This window comes from Gloeophyllum trabeum (genome assembly GCF_000344685.1).
Source record: "Gloeophyllum trabeum ATCC 11539 unplaced genomic scaffold GLOTRscaffold_00007, whole genome shotgun sequence".
Taxonomy (NCBI): Eukaryota; Fungi; Basidiomycota; class Agaricomycetes; order Gloeophyllales; family Gloeophyllaceae; genus Gloeophyllum; species Gloeophyllum trabeum.
Genome location: NW_006920416.1, coordinates 1,072,242 through 1,090,517, shown reverse-complemented (window position 1 = coordinate 1,090,517; position 18,276 = coordinate 1,072,242). Strand labels below are relative to the sequence as shown.

The following is an 18,276-nucleotide window of genomic DNA, read 5'->3' as shown; positions in this document are numbered from 1 at the left end:
TTTTGCAGTTCTAACACAGGGGAAGGGACCTGCTTCTGCTGCTGGAGGAGAGCCCGGACAGTGACCAGGATATTTGGTGTGACACTTTTTGCGATGGTGTCACAGCTTGTCACGTCCGCGACGCGTTCGGACGCGTCGTTAATTGCTCTTTACTGCCAGAAAACCTACGGCGTGCTACGTTCATATTCACGCGTCACTTGATTCATAAAAGTTAATCTATATCAACGAGCGGATGCAATGTTGGTTGTACATTTTTGTTAAATGTACTTGCGGTCTCATTACCTCTATCTAATGAACTTGATGTTGGGAAATTCGGAAATTCAGAACCAACGTTGCATCTTCTGTATCATGACATCCCTGCCGGTACATTTAATATGCGTGATTTCAACATGCGGCAGGCTCTATGAAGGCGGGGGATTTGCGACCACTTTCTTGCAGAGTCCAAACAGATGCAAACAACTCGCCGCGCGACCCGGAATTGCGCCTCCCCACTGGTCTGTGGCAGCGACAGGCCTAGGATTGAATCCCAACCAGAGCAGGTCCGGAAGGCAAAAGTGATGCGCCCGAGTCTAAAGACTTCAAACGGACAGGACGACAGGACAACTTGATGCCGATGAGTCCAGGCTAATTCCTGGGCAACCTGACGACATTTGAAGTCACAGAGCGAATACCGCAGCAGCACTTGTGGCGACGACGACGAGCTATGCATGCGGTTATATTTATGCGGGGCAGCCTGAGGCTCATTGAACATGTCGCGTCTGGAAACAAAAACGATTTGGAGCGGCGTAGGGGCCCAAGCAGCAACTCTATCGGGACGGTTCATAATACCGCTATTATACCATGTGCATGAACACCCATCCATGGTATGACAAGATATGAGGAATAATTCTGGATATAGGCGTTGGGAGAAGTCCATACGCTACTGCAACAGTCAGATTCTGTTGTGGGGAGCTTATTCGGTCCTCCTGGGTCCCTTGCTAGACGCACTCATACTCTCGGATGTCTTGTCGGAACGCTGGGCCCTGTTCTCTCTCCGACGTCTTCTCTCATCTCTCAGAGCTCGGGCTGGCACCTCTGCAGGTTGCAAGAACGAGGAGAGGGCGACCTTGCAGTTTGTGACTATTTCTCCACGGTGTTGATACTTTTTGCCACCCGAACTGACGCTTTCTGTACGCGACAGACCAAGCTGCGTGGTACAGAGGACCTGGGTATCGCTCGAGTAATCCTGCTGCCCAGACTCATCTCCGCCGTCCTCATCCATGCACTGGGGATTGAACGGCTGGCCTTGAGGAGCTGTTACCACTTCCAAATCGCAGGACGTGATCTCCTCCCCAAGTGTGTTCCGTATGCGAAGCGCGAATCGGATTATCTCGCTGAGGCTCTTAAATACCGTCCCTTTTGTCGAACTGAGGGCTTCAAGGCTGACGCATCCGGTCAACGCGTATACCTGCAGTACGTCCGACGTGACGAGAGGAAGATAGTGGTCATATTCCGCCTGACCGCCTTCATCCCACTGTCTCATGTGTCCTCGAGCCAAGGAGCGCCAACGTCCTGCGACAGCTTGGACCTCTATTGCGCGTAATATCAGGTATGTTCGAGTGTAGAGATGACAAGGACACAGACCATGTGCTCTGATGGTGTCGTAAATGGCGCGGCATTCCCGACCCTCCTTGACCCCTTTACTCTGTGAGCGCGAGCATGGCCACCTGCTGATTATCTCCCTGCAGCAACCGCATATGACGCCTTGGATCGCAATTTGCAGGATTGATATGTCCTGAGTCGTAGCCAGAGCGTCGTACAGGTCCTTCGCCAGCCATCGCTGCAGGACAGCCTGCGCGCTCTGTGCTTCCGCTCCTAATCCCCCCGCTCGAATGCTCAGATCAACGAGCTCCGCTAATTTGGCAGCGGTCTGGAATATATCCGTGTTCAGATCGCCAACCATGCTCCTGACCTCTGCCACCGATAATGTATCTGCCTTCGTGAGGAACGTCTGCGCGGCCTGCGATTCGGCTGTGCGGGCTGTGAGTAGCTTCGCTTGGTCTTGCCATTGCCGTTCCAGCGATGCATACCGCGCCTGGAGTTCTTCGAAGGACCGATTCCGCTGGGCAAGAGCAGCTTTCAATCCGTCGGCGCGCCGCTGCGCCTCGTCCAGTCGCGCTTTCCAGTGCTCGTCTCGCTGACGCATCTCATTCTCGACTTCTCTGTTCTTGTTGGCCAGGTGCCCCCGCCACTTCCTATCATCTCCCTTCAAGTCTTCTAAGGATCGACTTGCCTTCACTACTGTGTGCGTCTGTCGCTCTCTCGCTACCGGCGCGCTTTCGTCTGAAATGTGCCTCGTCCCAAATTGCAAAACGTCAAAGAAGCCCATTACAACGATTGCAGCGATACCTGCAGTCCAAGTGTCGAGTCCGTGGTCACAGGCGAGAATGCATGGCATGTCTTTCAAGATTCGGTCAGAATACCATTAAGCCGAGGGGTTATATGAACATCACGCTGTATGTGGTAATAGAATGCGCCTATCCATGTCCTCGGTCCAACTTTACATTCAGAGCTGCGGATGCTGCCTCGAAGCCCGATACGGGGCCCTGTATATACTCGCCATGAGGCAAGTTCACGGCAGCGCTTCGCAGAATGAACGATAAGGCGTCCCCGTCGAACCTTGGAAGGTAGAGTCGCTCCCTCCCTACCTGCTATGGCGAACTCTCAGCTTCGACAGGCGTACCGCGGTTCCACGCGAAAACTTGTGATTGCTCTTGATATCGGTACGACGTGTAGTGGGGTGTCGTACAGTATCCTGGACCCCGGTCTTGTTCCGCAGATCTGGACGGTAACCACGTATGGAGCACGGTGTCATTGTCATGTTGCTGCAGTTGATTCCAAGCTCAGATATCCCGGCCAGAAGAATTCCGGAGGGGATTCCAAGGTTCCGTCGGTCCTATACTATGATGCCAATGGCGTTGTCCAAGCGGTCGGCCAAGAAGCGGAAAATCTGTTCGAGATGCTTGAAAGCCGGGAAGCCGAGGATAACAACTGGATAAGAGTCGAATGGTAAGGAATTCATGAAACCAATTCTCCTCACTGTCAGTTTTAGCCTCACATGTTCAGGTTTAAGCTCCATTTGCGACCGAAGGAGATGAATGCAGCCCACATCACAGATTACAGTATTCCCCCGTTGCCTGCGAACAAGACAGTAATGGATGTATTCGCCGACTTCCTCTCATACCTGTTCAAGTGTGCGAAGGACTATATTAGTACGGCACACGGCGCCGGCGAGACACTCCTCGAGTCATTAGAAGGTAGCATTCATTTTGTGATGGGCCACCCAAACGGCTGGGGTGGCTTGCAGCAGCAGAAGATGCGCAAGGCTGCGGTGCAAGCCGGGCTTGTGAAGAACATGGATGCGGCTTGCGACAGGATACAGTTCGTGACTGAGGGAGAAGCCAGTCTTCATTACTGCCTCGAGAATGGACTGTCCGCCGAGAAGATGAAGGTTTGCTTCAGTTATCATGGTATTGCGAATCCCACTGATGAAACTACGTAGGCCGGTAATAAGATCATGATTGTGGATGCAGGAGGTGGGACCATTGACCTTAGCTCCTACCTAATCAAGGAGGTACGGCCGATGAAAGTAGAGGAAGTCGCTTCGCCCGGCTGTACGGACTGGTGATGGCCTTGTCGTCCATTCGTAGAGCTAACCGGTGCGGAACCCAGGTCGTCTGCAAGGCTCGATATTCGTCAACCAAAGGGCATCGACCTTCTTATACGGTAGGATTAGCTGATCTGAATATTTGTCACTCGTCTTACCGGTATGAACAGATAAGCTCAAGGGCTCCATCTATGATGATCCGCAGGACATTCAAACGATAGTGCAACGTTTCGAGGAAGGCGTGAAACGTAGATTCAAGTCGTCCAGCGAGCCTGCACATATCAAGTTTGGGACGCGGAGCGACAATGAACCGGAGTTCGGAATCTCGAGGGGTGTCCTGAAGCTGTCTGGGTATGTATATAATTCATGTGATGGGTTTCGCTATTTACGACCTACCTTGCCGGATAGCGAAGACGTGGCCGATTTTTTCGGCCCCTCTTTGGACGCCATACTCGAGGCTATCCGAGAACAGCGGCAAGCCGGGGGTGATATCAAAGTACGTCTCGTGCTACTCCATAGGCTCTGTGCTGAGGATAGTGACAGACGGTTTTCTTTGTCGGAGGTTTCGCTGCCAGCGACTATTTGTTCAATACACTGCGCACGAAGCTAGCAGGCACTGGCATCGAGATCTCTCGCCCTGATGGCTACACGTGAGTGTACACCCAATCGTCCGAGCCCCTCACGTCAAAGTTATCATAGTATTGACACTGTTATGTACGCTTGCAGAAACAAAGCCGTCGCTGATGGTGCCGTCAGTTTCTTCATGGATCAGGCCGTCTCAACCCGCGTGGTCCGGATGACGTATGGTATCAAGGGCATTAGAAACTATGATTCTACAGAGGGGGAGCATGTACGGCGATTCGGAGAAACTTACTTGTCCCTTTCTGGGGTGCGCATGGTTCGATGCGCATTTCACAACATAGTCTCGAAAGTACGCCATCTTATCTGGATGACTTGCTGACTCCTGAGATTTGGATGATTTCTAGGGAAGCACCGTGGATGCAGGACAAGAGTATGAATCGCATTTCTTCAGGGAGTTGAGTGAGCGCCCCACGCGAGTTGAGACAGACATCGTCACCTACAATGGTAATGTAACTCAGCCCAAATGGACGGATGTCGATTTCGGTGAGCATAGCAGAGTATTTGCATAGGAAACAGTACTTGACTACTGTTCCAGCATCCTACCATACACTCTGCACTGTATCTGCCGACGTGTCTGAAATTGCGCAGAAGCTGCCCCCGAAAGGCCCTAAAAAGCGCAGATATTATAGATTTGACTTCAAGATTGTACTGCAGTTTGGGCTCACGGAGCTCAAGGCTCAAATTGCCTGGACGGAGAATGTCAGTACCACCCTCAATGCCATCCCTTCATGATTACTTATGATCAATTCACCTGTTCGTTTTCTCCAGGGCAAAGAAAGGAGGTAAGTGCCTCTCTCTTCCTCTTGATCACCAGTTTTCTTCAGCTCGGTTATCAGGAGTCCTGCGTCCATCGCGTATCTAGGAGACGACTAGGTTCATATCAACCTTTACCCCCACGACCGTATTCCCGATGCGTGCCTCCGCAACATCGCCTACACCTTTGTGTCCGGCCGGTGCTCTTCTAGTCTCTCATATGGACGTACTCACCATTGGGCAGTCTTAATGTAGTCGTAAACAACCCATGCAGTGGTGTAGTACATTGTATTTCTAATAGGCACCCACTAAGTGGTTTATCTGACATGGTGGTCTGAGCTCGACTTGGCGTAAACTAGTCCCAGTTTATCGTTGCAGTTGCGGTTGATAAACAGCAAAGTCCGACCCCAAGGGAACAGTACGACGCCGCAAACCAGATTATAATCCTACATACAGAGCAAAACGCATCCCCACCCAGTATTTTCTAATGTGCTTGATTCTGAAGGAGATAGTGCAGTATTTCCAAGCAGCCCATATTCATAATGTGGCCAGATTTTCAGACATCTCTTGCCGAGTTCTGGCTCTCTGGTTGACTCTGATACTGTGCTTGCGTCTGCAGCTGGAAATGCAGCGGCAGGCTCGCTTGAGTGTCGCCTCCACCCAGCGACGCCTGGCTGTCTGAATCCGAGCCTGCAGCATGATCAAACCGCGTCTCCGCGCCCGGCGACCGGTTCTTCTCCTTCTCCAAAGCAGACGACGCGGCAGTAGACTGCGACGGAGTCGAGGCCCCCGACTCGCTCCCACTCGCTTGTAGGTGTACTTGCGGATGCGGATGGTCGTGGCGGTGATTATGGTGGACGTGGTGGACGTGGATCACAGGCCGCTCGCCCGACGCAGAGCCGGGCCTGGGCGACGAGCCCTTTTGCCTGCCGTTCGCATCCGTTGACGGCGCCGGCCCAGGAGATATGCGCACGGTGTGCGAGCGGAAGGGGAAGAACGGGGACGGGTGGTGCGGGTGCGAGTGCGCGTGGACATGCACCCGCCCTGACGGTGTCTTATGCGCGTTCTGTGCGCTCGGCGGCGTGCTGTTCCCGTGTGGTTGCGATGCCTGGGAAAATGAGAGGTAAGGGTGAGTTTGGTACCATGCCTGGGGGCGCGGCGGTGTAGGCGAGAAAGTGGTGGACTGCGAAGACTGCAGAGTCTGGGATACACCTGAAAGGGTCTGCAGGACCGCGTCCGCGGGTCGCGCTTCGGGCTGCAATGACGTCTGTTGGATTTCCAGGTCCTGGGTCAGCTGGCTCTCGACGTCCTGCGACGAAGTTGTACTGGATACCACAGATATCGAGAGTGCGTCGGATCTGACATTCTGCGACGGAGCTATGGATAAAACTCCCGTCGTGGTATAAGCAGCGGACTGCGACGCCGACCCTTCAGTGGACTGAGCTTCCCTCGCGCTGCTCCACAGATCAGCTGCCACAGTGGACGAGTCCAAAGTATCTACATCCATCGCCTCTGGCGAGGGACCTGCATGAGGCTGATCGACCCTGGGCGAGCCGGGGGCATGTACTTCGGGATCGTCTGTCCTGGGTCGTTTTGCAGCCTTGGGTACTGGTGACCCGTGTATTCGGCTCGACAAACTGTCTTCAGAAAGATCGTTGATAGCATTCGCGACCAGGTTCGCCAGGGCTGGTGACTCTGAGACAGAAGGCGTCGACGCAGTCTCCGCCGGGGATGATTGAGCACCATAGTAGTTGAAGGACGGTCTGGGAGACCGCTGGGCTTGGGAGGATCGAGGGGGGGTGCTGGGGGGAGGCGTTAGCGCTGGCGAGTGGTAAGCGCGGGATGGGGAGGGCGTGCGGAAGGTCACCGCCGGGGATTCGAACGATCGGGCAGGGGTTGTCGCATTTCGGACGGAAGGGGACTTTGCGGGCCCACTGCTCGCAAGGAGACTATCTGCAGGCAATAGCATGAGCACTGCCAGGCAGAGCAGATGCCCAGACGCATATATCTCGGCGAAAGCATCCCCGCATGAAGCGTACATACCTGTAGCAGTACCGTCGCCCTCCTCCGCTCTCCTTATGAGAGGCACCTCCTTCCTCTTCACCGGCCGGGCAGTCTTGATGTGAGAGTCGACGACATGGTCGACAAGCGACGTGTGGGTCGCGAACGTGGCGCGGCACCAGTCCCACCGGCACGCAAAGCTCGAGGACTGGAGGGTCGGGCTCTGCGTCATTTTCCTTGCCTTTCTGCCTGGTCTCTGTCGAGCTCACGTCTCGCCACAGCGTTCAGGAGTTGGGGGCGACAGAAAGGCAGCAAAGACTGGAGCAGGATGGGAGGGCTATCTGCGACTGGCCTCACGGGCCAGACCGATCTGGAGTCCGACGCAGAGACAGGCTACACGTTCGTTCTATCGCTCAGACTCACCGACGGCGCTAGACAGTGTTCTGGGCGGGCGGTCTAAGCTATGCATCCAGTCGGCCAGCACTGTGTTCTGTTACGCCGACCCGCAAGACGGTTTGCTGAACCGCGAGAAATAGATGAGTGCGAAGTCAAGGCTGCGTTCTCAGAAGTACCAGCTCGCACTTGCGCACAGCACGTCTCAGGCTTTGGTAAAGGCTGAGATATATGCCATACATATACGCTGGACTACTGCATAGTATGATACGTCGAGAATGTCGTATCGCGAATCGGATCCAGTCCGTATTTTTCGAGAAACAAGAAATTGGCGAAAGCATACTCGAGCTGTCCTACCTCCTCCTGCAGCGAAACGGTACTCAATCTTCCGTACCTCCCTTGGCTAAATTTGTCTCCTCAGACCGCTGCCATCTTCGAGCCCTTGCGGTCGCTCCGACGTCTCCTCTGTTGTCGCTGTGCCTCCGTTGGCGCCTCTGAAGGCTGGAAGAGCGACGGCAAAGCCACCTTGCATTTGGCCACCACCTCTTGGCTGAAGTGTTCGCTTGCGCCTTCCAAACCTATCTTCTCGGTGCGGAGCAGTCCCAGTTCTGTCGTGCAAAGCGTGCGGGATTCGCTTCCGTAGGCCTGCTCCCCGAAGGGGTCTCCTCCCTCCTCGTCCATCCATTGCAGGTCCAGCAGATGGCCCGGACTAGCTACCACGGTGGCGAAGTCGCATGAAGTAATATCTTCCCCCAGAACGTTCCGCAAGCCAAGAGCTAGCTTGATAATTCCTTCCAGGCTGTCGGATATGGCTTGACCGAGTTCTGGGGCGAGAACGCACCCCGTTGCTACATTCACGAGGTAGACTTCGTGGGACGCATAGGATACAAAATCTCTACGCTCGGTGTTTCCGCCTTTATCCCATTCTCGCTGGTATCGTCGGGAGAGGGAGCGCCAGCGACCTGCGACAGCCTGGGGCTCTGTTGGAGCTGTTTCAGCTACGCTCGCGTTCTAAGGCTGTGACAGTATTCACCTTGGTTCCTGATCTTCTCATAAAGGTCTTCGTATCCAGAGCTCGGGACCATTCGATTTTTCTCGAGAACGAGCGGCCATCCGCCGATTATTTCATGGCAGCAGCCGCATATGACGCCCTGAATCGCAGCTTGCAGGACAGACGAGTCCTGCGTGTCACTCACAGCTTCCAGGAGCTCCGGCGCCAGCCAGTTTTGCAGTGCATCCTGCACCGCCGGCGCTGCCGCCACCGAGTCATCGGGCCGGTAGCTCAAGTCGATGGCGTCGGCCAGCTTGGCAGCTGTCTGGAATATGTCTGTGTTGAGGTCTCTGAGCATATTCCTGACCTCCGCGGCGGACAATGCGTCGGTTTTCCCGAGGAACACCTGGGCGGCTTGTAGCTCGGCCGTGCGTGCTTCGAGGAGCTGGCCTTGCTCGTCCTTCTGTTTCGTGAGCATTGCATATTGCGTGCGAAGTTCGTCTATGGTGCGTCGCTGGTGGGCAAGGTCGTTCTTCAGATGTTCCACTTCTTGCTCTTTCTCCTGCCATTGCCTTCGCCGAGCAGACTCAAGCTCTCTCCGTCTCTGCTGCTCTTCCTTGATCTCTTTGTCCTTGTTATTCAGCGCTCGCTTCAACTTTCGTATCTCGTGATCCGCTCGCGCTGAGCGGTGGTCGCGTTCCCGGGCTTCTTCTGCATAGTCCTCCCGCACTCTCGTGCTGCCGCCTTCAACACTATTGCTCCTCCCAACCCGGGGAATCCAGGATGAAAAATTTGAGACCCAACTCATGATGAAGACCACTGCACCGACAGCGCCAATTGCAAGTTTAGGAAGGCGACTAAGAATTCCTAGCATCTTCGTTCAAGACAGGGTGCGACAAACCCTGACGCCGAGTGGGTGTGACTTTGCCCCAAGAACGAGGAGCATCAGCATGTTGCAGTAGCATGTCCACCCTGTATTTGGCATTGCAGTCTACTGAGCCATGTCTCTGGCGTCGATTAAGTTCGAGCCTGCGGATGCTGCGTCGAAGTCCAACACGAGGGGTCCTCCCACCCGACATGAGGCAGAACGCTTTGCTTCGGCAACTTTGATTATAAACAAACGGTTCACGAACGGGGACGGTCAATAACCCCCTCATTCCTACCATGGCCAACGCTCAGTTTCGCAAGCCCTATGGCGGTTCCACTCGTAAACTCGTGGTCGCGCTCGATGTCGGCACGACGTGCAGTGGCGTCTCGTACAGTATTCTCGATCCCGGGATCGTCCCTCAGATATTGACCGTGACTACGTGCGATTTGTCAATCAGGAGAGGTTTGAAATACTGACCATGCCCTTAGATATCCCGGCCAAACTAGCTCGGGAGGGGACTCTAAAGTCCCTTCCGTCTTATACTACGACGCCGATGGTGTTCTACAAGCCGCTGGTCAAGAGGCGGAGAATTTGCGTGAAAGTGGGGAAGCCGAGGACAATGAGTGGATCAGAGTAGAATGGTGGGCATCTTGCGCTTGCCTACAACTGATCTGACTGTATCGCGGGCAGGTTCAAGCTTCATCTGCGGCCGAAGGAGATGAATGCTTCGCATGTAAAAGACGGCGATATACCTCCGCTTCCCGCCAACAAGACCGTCGTGGACGTGTTCGCCGATTTCCTCGCGTATCTATTCCAGTGCGTGAAGAACTATATCAGCACCGCACACGCTGCCGGCGAGACTCTCCTACAATCCCTCCAGGGCAGTATCGACTTTGTCATGGGTCACCCCAACGGATGGGGCGGTCTTCAGCAGCAGAAGATGCGTCAGGCAGCTGTAAAGGCGGGTCTCGTTCCCAACGTAGACGCTGCTCGCCGAAGAGTACAGTTTGTCACGGAAGGAGAAGCGAGCCTGTACTACTGTCTCGAGAACGGGTTGTCCTCTGAGACACTGAAGGTGAGCTTCAATCGCGAGGATACCTGGCTGTGACTAATGGATTCTGCCTCACAGATTGGGAACAAGATCATGATTGTAGACGCTGGAGGGGGAACAGTTGACCTTAGTTCCTACTGCATCAAAGATCTACGACCGCTGACAGTAGCGGAGGTGGCTGCACCGGGGTGTACGTGATCATACGCTATATCGTGTGTCTTTCATCTTATCAATACCCCTCACAGGTCGCATGCAAGGCTCGGTCTTCGTTAACCAACGGGCGTCTGCATATCTCTTCGGTGAGGATCAGCGACATCCACATCATGCACGACTCGTCTTATCAGCGGATAGAGAAGCTCAAAGGCTCAATTTATGACGATCCACAAGACATCGAGAACATAGTGAGGTGTTTCGAGAACACGGTCAAGCGTAGGTTCAAGGCAGCCACTGAACCCGCATCCATCCGGTTTGGCTCGCGCAACGACAATGAGCCCGACTTCGGAATATCGAAGGGCATCCTCAAGCTGACTGGGTATGTGCATTGTAGTAGATGTCCTTCGCTATTGCTTCTCAACAACGACATGTTGATTAGGAAAGAAGTGTCGAGTTTCTTTGACCCCTCGCTAAATGCTATAATGGACGCCATTCAGGAGCAATGGCGGGCCGGGGAACATGTCGATGTACGTGCCTGGTTTCGTCGGTTTTGTTATATAATGCCAGAGGTCCAGCACAGACAATACTCTTCGTTGGAGGTTTTGCTGCCAGCGACTATCTGTTCAACAGTTTACGCCGAGAACTGTCAGGCGCTGGCACCGAAATCTCCCGCCCCGACGGATACACGTAAGTGAACAGAGTGGCACTATTGTTTGTGATAGGAGCCGTGACGATGGTACTGACTGGTTACACCAGGAACAAAGCGGTCGCTAACGGCGCGGTGGGTTTCTACGTAGATCGGATCGTATCCACACGCGTGGTGCCGACTACCTACGGCACTGATGGCGCCACTTTATACGATGCTAGCAACCCGGAGCATGTATTGCGATCCGAAAGTGTCTACACGGACCCCGCTGGAGATAGAATGGTACCCAATAGGTTTTTTACCATTGTCTCGAATGTAAACCGGGTGATATCGCCGGTCCTCCGTATCTGACATCAGATGTTACTTCTAGGGAACCACAGTTCATGCGGAGAAGGAGTATACAATTAAAATGCATCAATTATGGCAAAACCTTGGTGGAAAAGAGTTTACGGTGGAGGCGGATGTCATGTCCTACAGTGGTACTAGTGTCAATCCCCAGTGGACGGACGTCGAGTCTGGTGAGTCGTAGCACGTGTCGAAAACGGGTCTTATCGACGGGCTACTCCTAGGATCATACCATAAACTCTGCACCATCTCTTCAGAGGTTTCCGAAGCTATTAAAGCACTGCAGCCAAGGCGGGGCAATGGACGCAGGACATATTACCAGCTGGGCTTCAATGTCGTATTGCAATTTGGATCCACAGAGCTCAAAGCTCAGATATCCTGGATGGAGAACGTAAGTACTCACCGTAAATTTACTACCGCTTAGGAAGTGCCACTTAACGACTATTCACGTATGTCGGGTTTTGAAGGGTACGGAAAAGAAGTACTATGGCTGGTCTATCTGCTCCATCACTCTACTAACTAGGCGTATAGGAGTCCTGCATCCATTGTTTATCTGGGAGACGACTAGACTCGTACTATGCTGGTACTGCCGATGGACTGGAGGACGCTCGCCTTGGCAATTTATTGGTTCATCTACTTGTACTGACCGGTCCTATATGTCTATTCCCAATTTGTCGTGCACCTTCTGTTGGTTGTATGTCACTATTCTCAGAGGCTTTACATGCGATAACGCTTGTCTGCCGAAGTCCTCGCCAGGGACAGAATGAAGCAGATAGTAAGCGTACCTAGCATCAACATTGAGCGCGCAGGCAGCGTTCTACTACTAGGACCCTAGTATGTCTTTGCGGAGCTTTATGGTAATCTGGCCTCCGGCAGAGTAAGTACTTGTGCATAGACTTACGTCGCTCTAACCAATTCGATACCACTATCGATACAACGGCTCTTCTGACACAGATCGTACGCAACCTCCTCATATAACAGCACGTAGCATGCGCACACCAGTTTCCGGGCCTCTCAATGGACTCTCATGGACAACAACATCGCGGACAATTCGCAGATGCGCAAGTAAATCCTTCCGAACTCCGACTCATATCCCAGATCACATAGCAGCTCGAGGATCTTGTTCACAGACGATCGCACAGGTTCAAAGCTTCATGATCAAGACATCCGAATCACCATAATGAATACGAATCTCACCGCTCAAGGTATTGATCTGCCAACAGAACTCGTATGTTCCATTTTGAAGCTCGCAGCGTACTCGTCAAAAGAGAACGATTTATTGATATCGCAGATATGTTCGTGGGCGAGAGAACTGGCGGTGACGCCCCTCTTTACGACTCTCATTCTGCACTGCCGGGCACTAGCACCCGACAATGGCTTACCTACAAATATCGGTAGGGTGCATAATTTGTGGATCCAGAGAGGCGCAGAGTACAGCGGATGGAAGGTCGCCATCCCATTCTTCCTCGCTATGCCACAGGTAACCAATCTCGCTCTGTGGGGTCCCTACATGTGGCCCCTCCTAGATGCTCTCACAACCACGGGCATGCCTCCCGCAGGTGGCGGCAGCGAGTCTGAGCGACGTGGAGACCAGCGGCCTCTTGCCAGCGGAGTAGATACCACACGCTTTCCCTGTCGCTCTCTCCACACCTTCGATTTTGTCCCCCGCCACGACTTTCAGTACATGGTCCGAGTTGCCCATCGGTCGACACTTCCTGCGGGGCCTCTCGCATCTGCGTCTCGAGAACTGTCAGATGTCACCGTGGATACCGGTGAGGTATCTCACCAACATCACGCACTTGGCAGTGCCCGGCCAGGACCTGAGCGAGCAGTTGATTCTCTACGAAATGCTGGATGCCATGCTCAAGCTGCGGGCCCTGCAGATACTGGTCGTGGTACTCCCTATGCCGCCCGAAGGCGGTCCCTTGCCTGATCTGTGTCGTGACATCGCCGAGGAGTACGACCCGTCCGGACGTGTCCATTTTGCCTTCCGAAGTGAGCGCCTTACCCCGGCAGAGTGGCAGGATGATATCAGCATGGGAGATAGAAGTATTTGGACCAGCAGCATTCCGCTCCGCGAGATGCTGGGCGGATCCCTGTCAGTGCAGGATCTTAGGGCGCACATGCACACACCGTCCGGACAACAATGAACTGCACCCTTTTCCTGGGAGGCTTGTCTTGAGTTTCCCAGTACTGTGGATCACCCTGGCTGTTGAATTCGGAGTCCATCATGTTCTCTCGTCATTGCTCTGGTTGGAAATCGTCTATGCACCACTCATTCTCGTATATCTCAACCGCTGGGTAGCCTGCAAGAAGCATGCATTCTTCCCTTCCTTCCTGTCTTGTGGCTCAGCCGTAAGTACATAGTTACAGGTGGATATGTCAGGCACTGCAATAGCTTTCTCCCCGAATACATACGCGTGTATACTCTCAGTCAGTGCGCCGGCAAAACGAGACCACTGTGGAGGTCGCGGTTGGCGCCCAAATGCGCCCACGGCTCTTTCCGCCTTGACTTCGACCTTCACGACACGCAGTGCGCACCCAGGAGGCCTCGGAACTATGCCTTGATCAACTGCCTTACACATACCCGCTCACCGGGACCAGTGATACCACTCTGTCTGCGCTCATGAGCAATTATCTCAGCAGCCTGATTATCGAATGCCGCCTCCACGAGCTCGTGGCAAGCCGGTTCTGGACCGTCCGACCAGAAGGCTCCAACCGCATGGCTGCCGGCGGGAATGGCGGTGGTCCACTGAAGGGGCACATTCACGAGGCGACGAAGGAAAATATACTACTATCATTTGGGTAGTTTTGCAAAACTCTCTGTAAATCGACGTGTTGCGGCCAATTCGCTAGCTCTTGCGCCAAAACGTTTTTGTGGCATCGTGTAGCACCCTTTTATGTACCCAACTGTGATTTTTTTGTATTTTAATTCATGGTGTAGAGGATGCTGGACAGATGCCGGGGTGTGCAGGGGGTTTTGCAAAAGTTTGTCACGCGTGACATCCCCGCGAGATTCATCACGTTTTTGTCACGATCCGCCTCTCGGCGTTTTGCAAAACAGGTTTGCTATAGCTACATTCTCTATCTCTCCACAATCGGGCTGCTTAGGTAGCTCAATGTATGGTACACCAGTATAGTCCAAACAAAATCCCGGCAAAAAATCATGGAATGGGTACCAGATCTAGGTTTCACACGGTCTGTAGGCAGTTGCAAACACCCTCCTCTTCCTCCCTCTCCATGACCACTCGATATTTCCCTAAACCAACTTCACAGAGGGTATCTACTAGTCTATATCTACACGCCTAAGAAGTCTCTGAATTTTTTTATTTGGTATAGAGCTCTCTCTAGGGGCTGCGGTAGTTTTGCAAATTTTGCAAAACTACCCAAATGATAGTACGGTCTATAGGAGCGCTCTCCATATTCATGGATCAAAACCATCGATGTGATCCTGAAGACGGATATGTATGCTCCGTCGCCGAGGCCAGATGCTTTCGTCCGTGAAATCGACGCCTATGAACGAGCTTTCCGGGGATTTCAGGGCTATTCCATCCCTAGATGCAGCGATGCTACGGGCTATATCAAGCTCGGATTGACGATGAAGAGGTGCCGAGCTTGTCTCCTTCGTTGTTCTCCAATACGCTCGGAATCCTATCGATTTTCAAGGATGCAATGATTATGAACCGGAATTCAAGTGTGTTCTCACCTGTATCTTGCTGCGTTTGTCCTCTATGCTGAGCGTCATTCTAGGGTGGACGTCGTGAACAAACTATACCAACTGCACCGTTTTGGCTTTATGCACGGCGACTTCGATGATCGCAATATACTCATGAACGACGGGAAAGCTATGTTCATTGATCTAGAGGATGTGAAGCCGCACAACTGCCAGATGAATCATGCCATTATTTTCGACGACCTTCAGCCTAGACAAGCGGATTTCGGATGTCGCGAAATCCATCATGTAGTAACGATGCAGGATGTGTGGCAAAGACGTGCGTAGGCGCCCTTTTTCATGTGGTAGTTTGACGTACTCATTGTCCTCAGTTTGTCGATTTCTATGGAACCATCGTCTACCTTTCGGAAATTAGGCCTGGGGCAGAGGAGCATCTCCTCTCGCACTTGCGCTGGCGCTTGCTAACGAACGGAGAATGGGAGCGAGCCCTCCGGTATGCCACGGGATCAATCGACTGTGTAGGGAGGAAGTGGTGCAACACCATCACAGATGAAGAACACCCATAATCTCAAGCTAGGTCGAAGCTTATGCCCACCGGATGTGGATATTTTGGGCGGCGCCTCTGCTGGCTCTGACTCGTCGGACGGTGAAATTGTCTGTACAATAAAGCTTTCACTTTTACTGACTCTCATGTCACTCTTGAGGCAGAACCACGTACAGGTACTCGAGTTGTTTTTTGTCTTGACGGGTTTGACGCTTTATGTCCGGCATCTGGTACTCCTCATCTCCCGGTCTTCATCGCCTTGGTCTCCTGTAAAATGTAGCTCGTGACTGTATTTGTTGCTGTCGCAACCCACCCCTACTACGCCAAGGTAGCCGACCAATAATGCTGCCTTATGAAGAGGAGTTCACCATCAAGCATCATCATCATCTATGGTTGTAAACACACAGGCCTAGGGTTTCGGTAGCCAAAGCTGGGGTCAGTCCCTGAACGACTCGGTTTGGATATCGCAAAGTAACGAGGCATCCATGTCATGTCTTGCTGGGTCGTATAGTAAATGCAGACTTCGGTAAAATACGTATTACAATGATATGCAGCTGGTATATCGAGAGGGAAGGATATAAAAATGCGACGACGAGGCCATGCAAGTCGTGGTAAAGATCTAAACAGAACGACACGATCGTGGCGCGACAGTGACCAGTGAAACACCGTATGGAAACAGAGCAGCGGCGATAGCAATGCGATGTGAACACGAAGGGGGGGGGCCGTATTGGCGGGAGGGGAAAGCCCCGCTGTGGTTACGGCATCCAGAGGCGTACTGTCTGGTCCACACTGCCCGTGGCGACCACATTGACGCGCTTTGCATCCTCATCTGTCGCACCCGACGCGGCAGCGCCGTCCGACTGCTGCTGCACGCGCGGGCCCCATGCGATGCATGTGACGAAATGCGAGTGTGCCTCGATCGTCTTCATACAACGCCCCGTCGAGAGCTCCCAGACACGCACTGTCTTGTCGTCGGAGGCGGATAATAAGAATTTGCCTGAGGGATGGAATTCTAAGCCTCGTATCCAGTCGTTGTGGCCCGCCTAGAAAAAGGATCAGGTAAAACATGAAGACAAGGTGAACAACGAGAGGACGACAGACCAAGGCCTTCAATTCTCGCCCGTTGGCGGTATCCCATAATCTTATGGTCTTGTCTCGAGAACCGGTGGCGATGTACGCACCGGGACCTTTCGGAACAGACTGCGAACGCTGAGATGTCACGGGGAAACGCGTAAAAAGAGAACGTACAGTAAGACCTGCTAGCGTGCCCAGGTCTGCATAAGCAGCGATAGGAGCAAATGCGACCACCTCAACATTATGCTCGTGGCCTCTAAGTTCCGTCTTCATTGCTCCTGACTTTGCATCCCATATACGCGCAGTCTGCAAATCGGACGTGAGACGTCGGTACGGGGTTAAAAAACGGCACGTGGTACGTTATCATTCGAGCAGCTCCCATAGAATTGTCCGTCAGATGAAGGTATGACCATTCGAACCCAGCTATCATGCCCCACAATGGTTCTAACACAGAAACTGCGAACTTGGGATCAGCATTGCAGCTACTGATGAATGAACGTGTAAACCCACGCAGTCGCTACTTCCCAAACGCGGATCGTCTTGTCTCGACTGGCACTAACAAGGAAGTCATCGCCGGGCACAAAGCGGATTGTGGACACAGTATGCTCGTGGCCTCTCAGCGTTTTTCCACTGTAGCCAGGGATATCCCATTCTTGGGTATCCCATACTCGGATGGTGAGATCGGACGAGCACGACGCTACAAACAGAAGCTGTAAGAACTTGGGGCTGCTAATAGCCACGATACGCACCAAGCAGGTTGCCCTTCGAGTCGAAATCGACTCCCCATACTTCCCTAGTGTGCCCTTTCAAAGTACGTTCAAAGGTGCCCGTCTCCCAGTCCCATATCTTCACGGTCGCATCCTCACTGGCCGATGCTAGAAGCGAAAATCGTGGATGGAACGCAACTCGGGTGATAGGGGAACGATGCCCAGTCAGGGTATAGCGAGCTGGCGCACGGGGCAACCAGTCACTTTGGGATGTGACGCGTCGCGCGGGGGCAGAGTTCAGTTCTTCTTGCAGTGCAGAATTTCGATTTTCCAGGTCCATGATCTGAACGCGCCGAACATCAGGTCGAGCTCGCTCATGATGATAGGTCGAAACGAGACGCACCTTCTTCTGTAAACGGATGACGCTCATCCACTTCTTCTCAAGCAGTCCCGCGTACTTTGACTTTGGGTCCGGCGAATACTCTAAACCAGTCTCATCTTTGAAAGCTGCTAACGCCTGCATGTGGTTCTGCGAATGAAGATACTCCATGATCGATTTATTGCTACCAAGACAACATTTAGCGCGTATGTCGTAAAGAAGCCGGCAGAGTGCCTCACAGTTCATCTTTATGTCTGTCCGATAGCAATGACATGGCCGGTCGTGAAGGGACGAGTGAGCTGCTGAAGAGACAACAGCGTTGCAGGCTTCAAGTCTCGTAGCGTAGCCACAATAGGGTCGACTAGACGGTCACGTGGAAACCACTGTGAGGTCACGTGGATGTGTAGCTC

General features: G+C 53.1%; 6 protein-coding genes across 6 annotated transcripts; 2 read left to right on the top strand and 4 right to left on the bottom strand.

Moving 5' to 3' along the window:
• Positions 1 to 952: 952 nt before the first annotated feature.
• Positions 953 to 2,185, bottom strand: GLOTRDRAFT_93752 (uncharacterized protein; the record flags this gene model as incomplete). Its single annotated transcript, XM_007868212.1, has 2 exons — positions 953 to 1,569; positions 1,624 to 2,185. The coding sequence occupies 2 exons, from the start codon at positions 2,183 to 2,185 to the stop codon at positions 953 to 955; spliced, it is 1,179 nt and encodes a 392-aa protein (XP_007866403.1).
• Positions 2,186 to 2,692: 507 nt separating this feature from the next.
• Positions 2,693 to 5,161, top strand: GLOTRDRAFT_129538 (uncharacterized protein; the record flags this gene model as incomplete). The annotated part of the gene is made up of 13 exons (XM_007868211.1): positions 2,693 to 2,835; positions 2,887 to 3,048; positions 3,106 to 3,490; positions 3,542 to 3,653; positions 3,712 to 3,765; positions 3,817 to 3,997; positions 4,055 to 4,142; positions 4,190 to 4,296; positions 4,373 to 4,577; positions 4,633 to 4,771; positions 4,824 to 4,987; positions 5,057 to 5,070; positions 5,125 to 5,161. The coding sequence occupies 13 exons, from the start codon at positions 2,693 to 2,695 to the stop codon at positions 5,159 to 5,161; spliced, it is 1,791 nt and encodes a 596-aa protein (XP_007866402.1).
• A 101-nt stretch (positions 5,162 to 5,262) lies between these two features.
• Positions 5,263 to 7,475, bottom strand: GLOTRDRAFT_111181 (uncharacterized protein). Its single transcript, XM_007868210.1, has 2 exons — positions 7,085 to 7,475; positions 5,263 to 6,994 (listed from the first exon to the last, which is right to left on the bottom strand). Exons 1-2 carry the CDS (start codon positions 7,272 to 7,274, stop codon positions 5,598 to 5,600), a joined length of 1,587 nt encoding a protein of 528 aa, XP_007866401.1. The 5' UTR covers positions 7,275 to 7,475; the 3' UTR covers positions 5,263 to 5,597.
• Positions 7,476 to 7,852: 377 nt separating this feature from the next.
• Positions 7,853 to 9,234, bottom strand: GLOTRDRAFT_138859 (uncharacterized protein; the record flags this gene model as incomplete). The annotated part of the gene is made up of 2 exons (XM_007868209.1): positions 7,853 to 8,415; positions 8,469 to 9,234. The coding sequence occupies 2 exons, from the start codon at positions 9,232 to 9,234 to the stop codon at positions 7,853 to 7,855; spliced, it is 1,329 nt and encodes a 442-aa protein (XP_007866400.1).
• Positions 9,235 to 9,590: 356 nt separating this feature from the next.
• On the top strand, positions 9,591 to 11,913 carry GLOTRDRAFT_42483 (uncharacterized protein; the record flags this gene model as incomplete). The annotated part of the gene is made up of 11 exons (XM_007867953.1): positions 9,591 to 9,733; positions 9,783 to 9,935; positions 9,985 to 10,369; positions 10,424 to 10,535; positions 10,591 to 10,644; positions 10,697 to 10,877; positions 10,938 to 11,025; positions 11,079 to 11,185; positions 11,255 to 11,459; positions 11,515 to 11,662; positions 11,714 to 11,913. The coding sequence occupies 11 exons, from the start codon at positions 9,591 to 9,593 to the stop codon at positions 11,911 to 11,913; spliced, it is 1,776 nt and encodes a 591-aa protein (XP_007866144.1).
• A 1,098-nt stretch (positions 11,914 to 13,011) lies between these two features.
• On the bottom strand, positions 13,012 to 18,140 carry GLOTRDRAFT_129534 (WD40 repeat-like protein; the record flags this gene model as incomplete). The annotated part of the gene is made up of 10 exons (XM_007868208.1): positions 13,012 to 13,236; positions 13,289 to 13,573; positions 16,483 to 16,749; positions 16,808 to 16,906; positions 16,955 to 17,086; positions 17,140 to 17,236; positions 17,291 to 17,477; positions 17,530 to 17,830; positions 17,891 to 18,050; positions 18,106 to 18,140. 10 exons carry the CDS (start codon positions 18,138 to 18,140, stop codon positions 13,012 to 13,014), a joined length of 1,788 nt encoding a protein of 595 aa, XP_007866399.1.
• Positions 18,141 to 18,276: the final 136 nt, after the last annotated feature.

Coding starts and splice junctions, on each gene's coding strand:
- GLOTRDRAFT_111181 (XM_007868210.1), bottom strand. CDS start 7,274: ATGACGCAGAGCCCGACCCTCCAGTCCTCGAGCTTTGCGTGCCGGTGG. Junction 6,995..7,084: donor GGGCGACGGTACTGCTACAG/GTATGTACGCTT, acceptor TATTGCCTGCAG/ATAGTCTCCTTGCGAGCAGT.